Source organism: Salvia hispanica, chromosome 1 (genome assembly GCF_023119035.1).
Source record: "Salvia hispanica cultivar TCC Black 2014 chromosome 1, UniMelb_Shisp_WGS_1.0, whole genome shotgun sequence".
NCBI classification, from domain to species: Eukaryota; Viridiplantae; Streptophyta; class Magnoliopsida; order Lamiales; family Lamiaceae; genus Salvia; species Salvia hispanica.
In genome coordinates, this window is record NC_062965.1 from 23,601,908 (window position 1) to 23,617,636 (window position 15,729).

Sequence of the window (15,729 nt, forward strand, 5' to 3'; positions counted from 1 at the left end):
TTAACTTAATTTTATAGTAGATGATAAATATAAACTAATTTAGGTCTATTTTCAAATTATTCATATTTCATATACTATGCCTTTAATTTAGCATATTTTCCAGGAATTTATTGCCTAAGATCCCGAACTTAGGGTATAATCACGTATGAGGTCCTTTTCCATTTTTTGACTTTTTTTTACGATTTGTGACTTTATGAATTATGAGGTCTTAATAATCGCAAGGTTTTGTAATATTCGATAACCCAAAAATATTCAAAATCAAAAGATTTATAACTACCATATTAATTCAAATTTATTTTTAAAAATGCCTAATTTAAACAAGACTAGGCTTTTACATAATGATGATTAGCATTATTTTTTATTTTATATATTCACTTTGATTATAATATGTCAAATTTTATTACTACTATTAACATCATTAAATCTACAAGTTACTTAAAGATTACTGCTATTTGTTCATTTTCTCTATCACTTTAAATAAATAAACTCAATCTGAATTTAATTGTAGGTAATTTAGAATTTAATTATGCCATAACAATTTAAATACTGTTGTACTCACATAAGAACCAAACTTGAGTCAAAGCTGACAATATTTTAGACAATTAACCGAACTATATCATTCATTTCAACACAGAACATGTGAATAATATGAATTCATTCCGAGTTACAAAGAAATGTTACAGCATCTGCTGGAGAAGAGTAATTGCTACTCAATCTCAATGTGAATGGTCACAAATAAAAATAACAAACATACCTCTAAAACTGGCTAAGTAGCTCGAGTTTGCGAGCTTGAAAAAATTTGCAACGACCTTTCCCACTCGATTCAATGTCTTCGCTTCTTTTCTTTACCGTTGTGAAACCAGCGCTCGTTAGTTTCTTCTGCCGTTTGCTAGACTTTCCGCTTTCGTCCCCATCAGCAGCATCAGACTCCCTACCATGACCACATCACCAGAATCAGTTTGAATCAAAAAGATGGTTTTTCATTGACAAATGCTTCCTAGTTGTATCATAGACTAACCATAGCACGTCGACAAAATCTTTGGAATATGACGTGCAGGTTCCCCAACTGAAGCGAACTAATGATGGGAACCCGAAGACTGAGTGCTTGTGATCATCCAGCCAGGCCTTGGTCTGTGGGTCTATATGAAGATAAATGATATGTTCATGAGATAATGAAGCGAAAGGAATGAATAAGCAATGAAGTGTGTAAAATATGTATGAAAACCTACCTCCAGGGTAACCAGACCCGAAATTCCTACTGAGGTCTGCAGTTTCATCTGGCATCCAGTCCCGCAAAGCTCTGTCTCTCGTCACCTAAAAGGTGTAGCATTAGCGTAGCTAGAAGGTTCCCACAACAAAAAGAGGGTCGTCTTCATGCTGGAAGACTTCAAGGGAAATAAAGTTACCTTTGCAACAATACTCGCACCACTCACAACAGGATAAAGGCTGTCAGCTTTCTTAGAAACCACAAATTTGATATTGGGAAATCTTTCGGAAAGCTTTACTCTGTACTTTTCTGTATCTCCAACAGTATCCAAATAAACCTGGATCGTCAAGAATATTGTGAATAAGTTTTGACTTCATAACACTTGCGTGATTCTCGATTCAGGCCAGGTTATGTCTACAATTTCAAAGCCAGTTTGGCTAGTTTAGATAGAAATCTAAAGTTCAGTATTATATGTAAGCTATATGTTACTAATATGCATTTGATATAGTGCAGCATTTGAAGCATTCTTACGAATTCCAGGAGTGTAATACAGTTGAGAAACGATGAGATTCAAGGGATTTTCCAGAAAACTATACCAAATTTATCTTGTTTTGAACCAATAATAAATTTCAAAGACTTGTACCTCAGTTAACAGAACACCAAGGTTCAATGTCTTCCTGATGAGTCCCATTGCAGATTCATGTGAAATTTCGTTAAGATTTATCTTATTCCTGCAGAGAATTAGATCCAAAACAATGTTAGAGGCTTTCAAACAAAATCTTGTTGAGAAAACAACATAGTTTTGATAATTACTTTCGTAACATTTTGTCTGACAACTCTCTTGGGTCTATGACATCAACAGCCCATCCAATTGATTCATCAGCCTTCAAACTCTCAAATAACTCTTCCCTCTTCTCTACTTTTAAAGTTTTCGAGTCTGCATACAGAAGAACGCAAAACTCAGATCGAGAGAAACATTTCGCAATTTTAGAAGAGAAAACACAACAACAGCCACCCAAAGGTTTGCTACCATAGATATTTGTAAATTTTGAGAAACAACAAAGTATGGAGACGCTACTACTAGGCTTCTTCATTTCTTCTTTTTTGTTGATAATATAAGATGCCGGCCCAAAACAAATCACTAATACAAGAACACCCTAACATAAACCTATTACTTCAACAAATGCTGAAATGATAACTTTAAGAGTAAAATCGAGATCATTTCAAACCACGTATCACGCTCACTAGCCGTGTGGCTTACCAACTAAGCTTGCGCTTGCGAACTAATGTTTCGATTAATTTTATTCCAAGTCACAAAATAAAAACTCACTTTAATCAAAATGCTATGATGTCAATATCAACAGCAGAGAGTTCTGATATTCACACGCATAGAGATAAACTAAATCAAACCCTATACCAATCAAAATCTAACTACTCCCAGCATTAGCAGCAAATAGATACAATCTTTCAACCTCCTTAACTCATGAACTTACAAAATTGACCTAAATAACAAACATTTTAACTAAGAAACTTAAAATCTCAAGTTCAGTAGAGGAAAATTCATAAAAATTGAAATAAAAAAAATGCTTAAGAAGTTAGAAATAATGGGGGGAAATTGGGGGGCAAAACCTGCAAAACTTAAGGTGGAGAGTGTTTTCTGATAAGAGAGCGCACAATACAAGCATCCATACACCATTGGACCTAGAAAACAGAGAAACGGATTTCAATTGAAATCAGATATCAACAAATGAAATGAGAAATCGGTGAATGAAGCGAGAAATTGCGCGTACCTAACACAGGGCCACGGCCAGCTTCATCAATTCCCATTATGCAGGGCTCTGACGCCCATTCCGGCGGTTGCGACGGCGGCGGCTCCGATCCCATCGTTTTACTTCCCCCTTTTTCCTTGCTACAAAGAGGGGTTTTTCGCGCTCTTATTTGGACAGGATAAATGAATTATTGATTTTATTTTGCGTGTAAATTAATAAATTTTAATACAAAAAATAAATGAATCATTGATTTTTTAATAGTCATAAAATTTTTATTTTTTAATCAATTACTAAAATGTTAATCCTTTTATTTGTACTAAAACAATGGCAAACCACATCTTCACTAAATAGCATCACTCTTTTATTTTACATTTTTAAAGAGATAAATGCACTTTTGTTTATTATTATTAATATTATCGGACAAATATTTACTAAGTATACTTATGTTACGACTAGATAAGGGAGTAATTTGGGTTTATTTGTGCGTTTGATAGTTATGTTACCTATCTAAATAGCCCGTGTCTTGTATTCGGCCAACACAAAGCCCACATGTTTCACCCATATATGTAAACCACAATTTTGCCGTGTTACATATCAGGATGCCTAGTTAATTTTAGTAAAATACATTTTTACCCATCAATTTTCAAACATTAAAAAAATATAAACCTGCCTCCATATTTTTCCTCTTCTCAAAATCTCTATTGTTTCCCTTCTTTCATTCACTCAATCTTCCAATCTGACAACGAAATTCGACGATTCCGTTCGTGTATCTTTTCCGGCGACTCTATTTCTGAATCAAAAGGTTAAATTTTTTGCAATTATTCTTCAAGATTTATCTGAGCTGGAGTAAAAATCTAAACTTTGGAATTGGGGGAGAAGTAGATCGATGCCAAAATAGAGAGAGACGGACTTCCGACGCGTGCGGCGAAGCAACGGGACCGCACTGTGACGGAGACGATGGCCAGAGGCGATGGGTTCTGAGAGAGATGGTAGGCAGCGCGAACCGAGGTGTTACGGCGATGTGTTCCAGCAGCGACGCAGATCGCCGGAAAAAGAGGGATATTGGGAGAGAGAGAGAGAGAGCGATTCAGAGAGAGGGAGACGAGGGAGAAGGGAGAGGGAAGGCGGCGGTGTTGGCGCCATGGAGAATCGCGGTCGTGAAGAGGAGATTCAGGAAGATGGTGATTTTGGGATATTTGGAAATTGGAGAAGTATAGTAGAGAGAGTAGAGAGATCGAGGAAGATGGTGATTTTATTATATTGGAAATTTGGAGAAGTATAGTAGAGAGAGTTGAGGAAGATTGTGACTGTAGAGAGAGAGGGAGTATATTAGGAATTTGTAGAAGAGAGATACGTAGCAATTAACAGTAGAGAGAGAGAGAGAGAGTTGTAGAAGAGATATGATTTTATTATATTTGGGAATTTGCTTATATTGAGCAGAGAGAGAGAGTAATTATTCATCAAGGGTACTTTAATTATTAACTTAAATTAGTGAGGTTAATTTTGACTATCATAATTTTATCCTTAGTCGTAACTTATTGTACCAAACATTTAAATAGAATAATTCATAATTATCTTAAGCTATTAAACACCCAATTAAGATAAATAAACTAATTAAAACTATGATAACTATCACAAATTATATATATCTAGTCGAAACATGACATAGCTACCAAACGAGGCCTTAAAATAGTAACCATGGACTATGTTCTTTACTTTTGGCACAATATAAAATAATTCATTGGGCCCTAAGGTTTGGGCTTCATTTAAATTCATATATTTGTAAAGACCAATCACATTTTATTTGGGCCATATTTGTAAAGATCCAACCATATTTTGGGCTAGAATTAACATTTGAGAGTAATATCCAGTTGAAAAGTATATTGATACTAGTAATCAAGGAAATGAAATTCAATATGAATTAGAACAAATGTATCTAATTCAAAAAATGGCAAAAACAGAAAAAAAAATGAAGAAAATAAAATTCATAGCTCATAGATTTAATTCGCTATCTCAATTCTGTCAGCAATTATCGAACTTGATACATCTAATTTATATAATACTCAGTGGTACCTTATAAAAAATACTGGATCCGAGACGGATTAAACTATAGTACTCCCCTCGTTCCATTTTAATAGAGTCAATTTACTATTTTGTAAAGTTTCAAGTTAGTTGGGTCATTTTTATTTTTGGCAAAAAGTAATCATCTCTCTTACTTTATTCTTTCATCTCTTTTACTTTATTCTCTCTTATTTTATTCATTAACTACTTAACACACTATTCTTAAATTCCGTGCTAAAAGGAAACGCATCTATTAAAAAAAACGATGGGTGACCTTGAGGTCATGAGTTCAAACCCTACCACCTGCTGGGAGACTTTCGGCCTTAATTCGCAAGTTCGGTTGAGCAGGATTAGTCGGATTCTGCCAAAAGACAGATTCAGTACACCCGTGATTAAAAAAAACAATGAGGAGTAATAAAGAAACAACGCAGCTTTAAGGATATACACAATCACACACTAATGATTGATTCTCACACTAAATTGCAGCTTTAATCAACACAAGTGGATATGCATAGCCCCCACATTCATTTGTTATCATTACATGATCCAAAAACTTATGAAATTTTCCACCATTCATTGTCACTAAAAGCAATAATGAATCTTGAATTTTAAAAATAACACTACATATGTAATGCACATTTTCACATTGTTGTATTATTTGTGTAACTTGTAAATATGAAATGTACTCATGATAAAAAAAATATTCAAAGTCAGAATTTGGAGAGCAGAGTTCACTAAGAATACCGTTATTCTAAATAACACAAGTTCAACCCATCATACAAAAATAGATAGCAATTCATAGCTAACAAAAGACCAATCAATTAACAAACAACGAACACACACAGGTTTAACATGTTCTACCCAACGATAAATAGTGCAATTTATTTTTCTATATCAATAGAGGATCACATGTTATATTCTTTAAATACCCTTATCATTTGTGATTGAATTTCATCTTATAATCCATCTCATATATGATTACTTGATTAGGAAAAAGGTAGAGCATATGTATGAGGAAAATGTATATATGACCTAATTGTATTGCATCAATTCTATGAGAAGTGGAATGTGATAATGTATATTCAAAATTAGAAGAAAAGGACAATTGAACTATTTTAATTAAATTTTTATGTCACTAGTTGGAGATAATTAGACAGAAACGACAAATAAACAAACATGAAAGGCCCCATTAATGGTTTTTATGACCTCAACCCCTCAAATATTTCTTCCTATTTATGGATACAACTTTTTCTACAAATGGATAAAAATGATCAAAAATGAGTAGATTTTCCAACTTTTGGATTGTGGACAAAAATATCAAAGTGGACTTTATTATATGACTGGATTAATGGTAATTGTAATCAGGCCACTAAGATAGGTCACAATCACAGTAGACAACACAAAATGATAATACATATAATAGTTAAAGTACGAAATAATTCATAATTTATTTTACCAAAATATACGTTTAAACTTTCACATCATATATTAATAAAGAGTTAGAGATTTAGAAAATCACTTGTCCATTTCAAACTTTTTTTAATACTCCCTCTATTTCATTATAGATGATCACCTTTTCTTTTTTTTTTCTAATCAAGATGGCCACTTTCCAATTTTGGAAATAACCTCCCTCTTTTCTCTCATCTCTCCTTATTAAAATATTCAACTACATTTTCTCTCTCTATTTTATTCCACCTAACAACACTTTCTAAAATTCCGTACCACTCAAGAATGTGGTCATCTTGAATGAGACGGAGGGAGTACTTAAATAAGCGACCCCACCCGTAACCACCTGAAATCAAATTCATAAATTATTTCATTTTGAAAAATGATATACCCAACTTAGTCAATTCAATTATATTGACTCACTCTTACACACATCCATCAAATTCAAAAATGTCATAAAAGAACTACCTAGCTAGTATAATTCTGAAAATGATACGTCCAATTCAATTCGATTCGATTATATTGTTTCACACCCAAACCATCCATTTGTAATAATTTTGCCATGAATGGAGAAGAAATGGGAGAAAGAAAGAAAGAAAAAGTTAAAATTTTCCACCAACAAATTCATTGGCAATGGCAGCAAATTGGGCAGTACTATACTTGAAATGAAGACCATCCATTGTGGGATTTCATATATTTTAACCACATGTGTTAATATTAGTGGGGGACAGTGAATTTGTTTCTTGGCAATAACCCCATTTGCAACTTGAGAGTTTAAATAAATTAGGCAAAAAATTATTATATAAATCGCATGACATAAATGTACTGATTTAAAGAAGTTAATCAATTTCCGACCATTGTATGTGTCTGTAATTAAATGGGATTGTTAATCATAATTTTATCCGTAGTGATTGGCCCATAATATCTACAACATTATTAATACTAATAATTAACCAGTAAAATGCATAAATTAATTAGCTCGTGGGACATTTAGTGTAATCAGCCATCATCATGAGAGGTTCAAGTAGGGCTGGGGAAAAATACCGAAATACCGAAATATCGGCCTTATCGTACCGAAAAAATATCGAAAATACCGAATTATCGGTATACCGTGACTTTCGGTATGGTATGATACCTTACCGAAAGATTCCGGTAAGGTAACGGTATGAATTTTCAAATACCGCGGTATACCGCTGCATACCGAAATTCGGTATATACCGTAAATTAAGGTATATACCGTAAATTAAGGTATATACCACAAAAATATAAACACAATTATATATAAAATATATTTTATATATTTTTAAATTATAAAATCTATTGTGAAATATAAATATAATTATGAATAAATTATATTTAATTTATTTTTAAAATTATAAATTATAAATAATATTTTAAAAACTCTAATTTTCTATTTTAATTGATGTTGAAAGTCAGGTATACCGCAAAAGTAAGGTATACCGAACTTCGGTACGGTATATACCGAAAATGAGGTACGGTATCGGTATAAAAATTTATCATACCGAAAATAAGGTATACCGAAGTTCGGTATACCGAAAACTTTGGTAAGGTAAAGATATGACTTTTTCACATACCGTATTTACGTTAAGGTATACGGTATGGTGGTTTCGGTAAGGTATACCTTACCTACCCACCCCTAGGTTCAAGCTAAGGATAGTTGTAAATTAATAAAATAATAGTAATCACAACTCTCATGAATCATGGGATGGTATAAATTAATTAATTGCATATAATATTTTTTTTATTTAAGGGGGTGATCCGAAGTGGGACTCAAAAAATTGGGTTTATGTTTTGGTATTAATTTTATAATATATTTTCACTTTGCAATACATTCATCTTTTAGATTTTAATACATACAATGAACTTGATGCATATACAATATTACAAATAATTATGCTAGAATAAATTAGACTATACCCACGTTTATATGTTAATTTTATTTGACCGATTAAACCTTACTCAAAAAATTTGTGACAAACTCAGATCTATAGAAACTTTATGAGGACTTAAGCATATTACCTTTGTCACACAAAAATTATTCGACCATTAGACTGTCCGAATAAATTGTACGATTTGTGAACTTAAGAGTACAATTATATTTTACTATTTTAGTGGAAAATGGATAAAAAGAATAGTATCGAATTCTTAGGGAAAAAAGAAATCTAAACTTGACATTTGGATCCTAAATAATAAGTTTCTCAATTTACTTTGTAGCATGTGTACCCTACTTAGGTACAATATCGAAATGCTAGAAGCATTATTTTTTAAACTATTGTAAATTAAAGAATACCCCTAGCCCACGGTTTAAATATTCATTTTTTTACAATTTGAAATATCTTTTTTCCTCTTTCAGTATACGACCTCATATTTCATCATTTTTTTCCAATCACAATCCAAAAAATACTAATACTACTTAAAATGAGACTAAAATTTCATCGTCATTCTATTCATTTTCTTCATAAAGTTAAATAGTTTCTTAAAACTTGTAACGAGACAAAATGGCTATTTAAATAGTGACAGAAGGAGTATTCATTAGGGATAGTGATCACATGATGTGATAATGAATTTAAATGAAATTCGAAATAACATGTGCAAGTAATTAACACATCGTTCATGATATAATTATTGCATGGTGTTACTACAATTTAATTTTTATTATTTGGCGTCGAGAATACTCAAAAGTATTTCTAAGAGTTCGAAGAAGAAAAGTAATAGGTGTTTATTATATATATTTATTGGGTGGCATTATATGGACTCATTGGAAAGGAAGATTACATTAGAAAGCTAAAAGTGAATTATTAGCATCAATCACTAGAATCCTATGCTATATTAGAGATAAGCTAAATATTACCCTTTATTTGGTCATGTGTTTAGGTGGATTCCATGCCAATTAAATCCGTGAAATAATACATTTGTTATGATAAATAGCAAGTATAACTACATAGTCACCTAAGATATATACAAATATAGAGGTGTGTCAAATTAATTGTTACAAATATTTATACCTAAAAATATTGAGCGAGAGAAAAGAAAGTAGTCACATGTTAAGAGACAAAAGAAAGTAGTCAAAAGATAACTTTTTTATTAAGAGAATCAATAATGATTCTCATTTATATTTACATGTGATTATTTGAAATTCCAACCTATTAAATAAAAAGAGTTTAAGTGAATTATTTGCATGGAGTTTGAATTTGATTTTTTTTATTATTATTAAATCAAGGGCATCCACTAGGACTAGGAGACTTAGTGACTATTCCTTGTGTTGATTTATAGGAATTAAGGTTGCTTCATACACAGAAGCATGGATCGATCATCTGATCATTTGGTTAATTATCCGTGAGTCTCATGTCACTCGACCACATCCTTTGGATTGTATTCGAATACTATCTATTTGTCACACATGCATGAGATAATTCTCCACAAGACTCCATGTCAATTTCTCTCAAACCTATCATCTTCTAATACTTCTCTTTATATGAATGAGAAAATGCTCAAAGCCAAAAATCAGAAGTTGTCTGAGCAGAGTTCACCAGTTAATAATAGTAAAACTAATATAAAATAAGGTATCAAATGATAAAGACGAATTAAAAAACTATATCCAAAGAGGTATCGATCTTACAACATACAACAAACCATTTATCGAACACTAAAGGTTCTATTAATGACATTACCATATTCTAGAGTTCATTGCCAAATATAACATAGACAAGTCATGTCACCATTCTATGTCACGTTTCAATTTCTTAGACACACATTCAATGACTAGCATTGTATATTCCATTCATTGAGCCAATAACTACACCCATAATGGATCGAGAACAACTTTTCAGACATGATGGATCATGGAATACTTATTTGTTTTTTCAGACTGAAAGTGAAATTATTGATTTTAGTGTGACATCTTCTTCTCACTTTGCAGCCTTATTAATTTTTGCTTTCCTTTAATTCCAAGAATCGCGGCTTTTGCAACGGATTCTTCACGCTCACTTGGAATCTTGGACTTAACAAATACTCCAAAGCCGAAAGAAAAGAGCAATTTATTCCTACTTGAAATCTCACTTTTTCAGTTCTCTAATCTCACTAGATAATGTAAACAAGAGCGAAAGAAGGGAGAAAGAGATAGAGGAAGTCCGGACGAAACAACAAAAATAGTCATCTTTCTATAATTGTTTAGTGGCAAAGTGACAATCGTATAAAGAATGATTAACGATCGAATCTATCCTGATCTTTAATGCTTTCACCAATTTTATTTGAAATATATAAATTTATCAATTTTGTACTTAGTATTTAGTTACTTTCATCATTTATATCCTAATTTTTCAATTTAATTATTTTTATCTCGAGCTTAAAATATTTTAAAAAAAATAAAATATTGATATTTTTACATACACTTACTTTTAGAAAAAAAAAATAACAGGTCATGTTTTTGACGCGTCATTTCATGACTAAACTATTAGAGTGAAAATCTAATAATTGAAATTGGTATAAGCTGTAATTAAAGATATGTCATAGAAATAGTAACTTCATTATAATTAATATTAATAAAAATTAGAGATAAATTCATAAAATTGATGAAACGAGATCATGATAGATTTGATCATATCTATTAATCATAAAAATAAAAAAAAAATTATTGTTATATTTAGTAGATTGAATGGATTTGGCGCGTTGTGTGTAAAATTTTTGGACTTTTTACAACTAATAAATAAGAATAAAGAAAGAGTGGGACCCCATAAATTTCATTGACTTTATGATCTTTTTCAGTTAAAGGTACACAAGAATTGATGATCAAAATGCCAAACATATGCAAAAAAGTGAGATCAAACCTAAAAACCCCTACTTTGGAAAAAAAAAGACTATACACTTCCCTATTCCTTTTCTTTTTCTCATTCTTTTCCCTCTAAACTTATTACTACAACACAACAACACCAAGAAAAAAACACATCAAACTTTTTGATCTTCATTTCCGTTTTCGACCGCCATCTCGACCGACTTTCGACTAAGAATCCCCTCCCTCTCCGCATCAAAGCTCGAGTGCACGCTATAGAGGACGTAAACAAGCACAACGAGGCCCGAGAAAAACCCGAACCTAACATAGGAGGGCTTGTCTAAAGAGCCAAGCAAGAAAATGTTGAGGAAAATGGAGATGGAGGGGATCCATGGCATGAAGGGGACTCCCCAAAACTCGGGCTTTCGAGCCTGAGGTACCATCAAGTGGAACAAGAGTACAACCCCGAAAGCCAGGGCGATGCACGAGCCGAGCATGTAGGCCTTGGGCTTGCCTGGTGGAGCAAATTGCCAGAGGAGAGTGAAGATTAGAGAGGTGAGGGAGAAGCAGAAGAGGAAGGAGAGAGTCGGCCATGGGTTGCTTGTGCCATGAGGGGGCGCGTAGCGCCTGTAGATCACTGCGTTCGCCACCATGTAGAACACGAAGAGCGAACCGATTGAGACGAGGTTTAGGAGTATGTTTAGGTCTGTGAAGAGGGCTATTGCTGCAGTGAAGATCCCTGTGGTGTGACATTGAATATGATCAATTAGAATCATGAAGTTAGATGTAACAAAATTATTTTAATCAAGATGATTTTAGAACAAAATGTACCTATGTCCAATTTTTTGAGTTGCAAGGAATAAATAATAATCAATTTTTGTCACATATTGTCCTAATCATAAATCACATATAATCATGTAGATTCATATAAATCTAAGCCTAAATCCAACCTAAAATATTGAAAAAGACACATGTCACCTCAAGCACTAATATTATTCATCCGAATCTAAATGATGTGACTTCAAAACCTAGGACCACACGTTGGGGTCTATTCTATTCTCATCCAATTCCAAATAATATAGGCTACAAAGCACATCGATGATCATCATATGCAAAGTGAAGCCCCATAATATTTCTCCAAAAGGGGAAAAGAGAAAAAAAAATGAAAAAAATCCAAGTGGTTGGTGGGGGTTAAAGAAAAATGATGAGATGTTGACTCACCGAGGAAGGCCGAGGCGTTGACAGGTGTCGACGTGGTCGGGTGGACCTGGGCGAACCACGTGGGGACCACACATGACCGCCCAATGACGCACATGTACCGCGCCTGCCCAAGCATTGCCACTAGCAATGACGTCACTATTCCCATGCTCGCGCCAGCCCCGATCATGTTCCCGGCCCACCGCCACCCGGCGGCCCCCACCTCGAACGCACCCGAGAAGGGGGCTTCCGGGTCAATCTGTCACCAAGAAACATTTTGACCAAATAAGTCAATCAGTCAAAACAGACTGACGTTGACTAATATATGACTCCCATGGCATAGTAAGACTGTACCATGAGCATTGAGAGGTGTACATTACCTTATCATACGGTAAGAGTGCGGACATCGAAGCGGCCATCAAGCAGTATAAAACCGTTACGAGAATCACGGATCCCGAGACACCGACCGGGATGTTTTTTGCCGGATTCTTGACCTCTTCGGCCATCGTCGAAACGGCGTCGTACCCGATGTAGCTCAGGTACACCATCGCCGCCCCATTGAACACCCCCGAGGCTCCAAACGGGAAAAACCCGCCCGCATTCTCCGGGTTACCGGGTTGCGTAAAATTCCTCAAATCCCCCCTCCAAAACCCCACCACTATCACAAACACTATGAACAAGATGTGCAATACCGTCAACACCATGTTCAGCCACGAACTCTCCCTCGTGCTACAAAAAAAATTGAAACATTTCATTTAAATTTATAATAAAAAATTATTTAATTAATTTTTTAATTAATTAAATGAGAAAACAACACTGAATAAAATCTCGTGCGACCAGACCTGTAGCAGATGATGAAGGTGAGGAGGAGGACGATGGCGACGGCGATGGGGTCCATCTCGTTATACCCCTCGGGGAACGAGTGGACGGTGAGACGGAGGCCGGGGTGGCCGAGGGCGGTGGCGAGGTAGGCGGTGAAGCCGCGGGCGACGGCGGCATTGGAGAGGACGTAGTCGATGACGAGGTTGGCGCCGGTGACGAAGGCGAGGAACTCGCCGAAGGTGGCGCGGATGTAGCTGAAGGCGCCGCCGGCGACGGGCATCTCGACGGCGAACTCGGTGTAGCAGAAGGCGGAGAGGAGGGCGCAAAGGCCGGCGAGGGCGTAGGAGAGGACCACGGCGGGGCCGGCCTGAAGGCGGGCGGCGCGGCCGGAGGTGACGAAGACGCCGGCGCCGACCATGCCGCCGACGCCGAAGCCGATGAGGTCGTGCCACCGGAGGCTGCGGCGGAGGTCGGAGCCGGAGCGGGCGCGGGCGGTCTCTTCTGAGGAGGCGGAGGCGGAGCAGGCGCGGCGGGAGAGGCGGTTCGGGGTGTCGGAGAGGGCGTGGAGGTAGGATTTGAAGGAGGAGAAAGAAGAGGAGGAATGGCTTTCCATTTTTTGTTTGTGTGTGTTTTTGGTGTGTGAATGGGGGTGAAGATGGAGAAGGGTGAAAGTGTGTATATATATACTTATATGAGTAGGTGGGGTGGGGTGGGGTGGGGTGAAAGTAAGGCAATTGATACAGTAGTTCCTCCGTCTGCGAAATGTTGTTCATGTTTGACTCGGCGCAGGTTTTAAAAAATGTGAAGAAAGTGAGTGGAATGTAGGTTCCACATTTATATATTAGTTTTATAATTGAATATGATTGTAATGAGTTAGTGGAAAGTGAAGTCCTTTTATCAGAAATAGAAAAAAAAAGCAAAGTAGCCAACATTTCGTGGACGGACCGAAATGGCAAAACAGGACAACATTTCATGGACGGAGGGAATGTTTGTTTTCTTTTGAATTTGATATTGTGGATTAGTGGGGAGATGGGATTATGGCTATTAAAGGTGATATAAGCATTTCCGTTTTGCTATTGAGATTGCTATATATGGAGTAATACATTTTTGTTTCTTTAGTAGTGGTTATTTTAGGTCTAAAAGTGGAAGCTTTTTTGTATAGTGAGGGGGGTGGCGGAGCCTCGATTTTGATGATGGATCTAAGAAGAAATTTTAGTAATGCCACTGTTAACAACTGTGAGGTATTTTTCGATGTTGGCATCGCGAGAAGTAGTGCGGTATTGCTGTAGAGGGTTGCCATAGAAAAATGGATTAGGGAATGAGAGAAGCTATAATAATAAAGTGTTAGTAACACCATCGAATAAGTTGCGAGAGATAATGATAGATAATAACTAAATTACCCTTCAATTTTCTTTTAACACAAATATAATACAAAGTTCATAGTCCAATACAAGCGCTTTTTTTTCGCGTTTTATGTTTTAACTTTCCTTTGCATCCATATTAATTTTTGGTTACGAGGATTTGGTCTTGAAAAATAAATACCTAAACATAAAATCAAGTTTGTTGAAGAAGATTTTGAAAATTCTATCCGATGAATTTAACCAAATGAAACAACTTATTATTCACGACTTATGAAACAACTTTATAAGAAAAGTAGTGGACGAACGCATGAAACAAAAGCAAAGGGGGCCGAATACATTTAGCGTATTTTGCGCTAACCTCATCTACTAAAGGATTCTCGAAAATGAGAACAATACTTTGGAGACAGATTAAAATGAAAAAATAGACAATATTTTGAAGGACTAAGAGAATTTTGTAAAAAATAATTCAAAGCCTCCACTTGATTAAACTATGTGTTCTTTTCATTTTGATAATATATTTAAACTTCGTATCACAAACTTTGATTGGAGATTAATATATGTATGATCATGTGCATGTTAATTTAATCTTTTGCTCACTCTAGATTCTACCAATCGACATGTGTGTGTCAATATGATATAAGAGGAAACTAAATACCAATATGTACAAAAATGGAACACTGCAATCTCTTATAAATTACATAATTAATAAAATTTGTACTTGGTGGGTGTATTATTAATTACATCAATACACAGTTAAGAGTATATAAAGCTCCACTTCGAACAAATCACTTGTGAATGGGGCAAATTCCATTTTAACAATTCTCATTATGAGAAGACAAAATGAAAAGTTGAGCACCAAGTTTACATACTACTGGTTAATTATATCCATCCAACTCATTCTTGCTATCTTCAATATATAATAATGTTAATTTACACATTTTGAGCAAGTAATTGATGATTTATTGGATTAGTGAGAAAGTAGAATATTGGCAACTTTTGGGAATAGGAAGAAGAATACAAATTAGTTTGATTTTGGTGTCGAGTAAGAGCACTCCCAATGGAGGTGGCGAATTCTCG

The 15,729-nt window shown here is 34.9% G+C and overlaps 2 protein-coding genes across 2 annotated transcripts; both read right to left on the reverse strand.

The window, feature by feature from the left end:
• Positions 1 to 602: 602 nt before the first annotated feature.
• LOC125201877 (ribonuclease H2 subunit A) lies at positions 603 to 3,130 on the reverse strand. The gene is made up of 8 exons (XM_048100166.1): positions 2,998 to 3,130; positions 2,837 to 2,908; positions 2,021 to 2,144; positions 1,851 to 1,938; positions 1,407 to 1,544; positions 1,230 to 1,314; positions 1,019 to 1,139; positions 603 to 931 (listed from the first exon to the last, which is right to left on the reverse strand). The coding sequence occupies exons 1-8, from the start codon at positions 3,089 to 3,091 to the stop codon at positions 757 to 759; spliced, it is 897 nt and encodes a 298-aa protein (XP_047956123.1). The 5' UTR covers positions 3,092 to 3,130; the 3' UTR covers positions 603 to 756.
• Positions 3,131 to 11,216: 8,086 nt separating this feature from the next.
• On the reverse strand, positions 11,217 to 13,925 carry LOC125216038 (cationic amino acid transporter 7, chloroplastic-like). The gene is made up of 4 exons (XM_048117644.1): positions 13,312 to 13,925; positions 12,850 to 13,198; positions 12,494 to 12,728; positions 11,217 to 12,011 (listed from the first exon to the last, which is right to left on the reverse strand). The coding sequence occupies exons 1-4, from the start codon at positions 13,902 to 13,904 to the stop codon at positions 11,449 to 11,451; spliced, it is 1,740 nt and encodes a 579-aa protein (XP_047973601.1). The 5' UTR covers positions 13,905 to 13,925; the 3' UTR covers positions 11,217 to 11,448.
• Between the last annotated feature and the right edge of the window lie 1,804 nt (positions 13,926 to 15,729).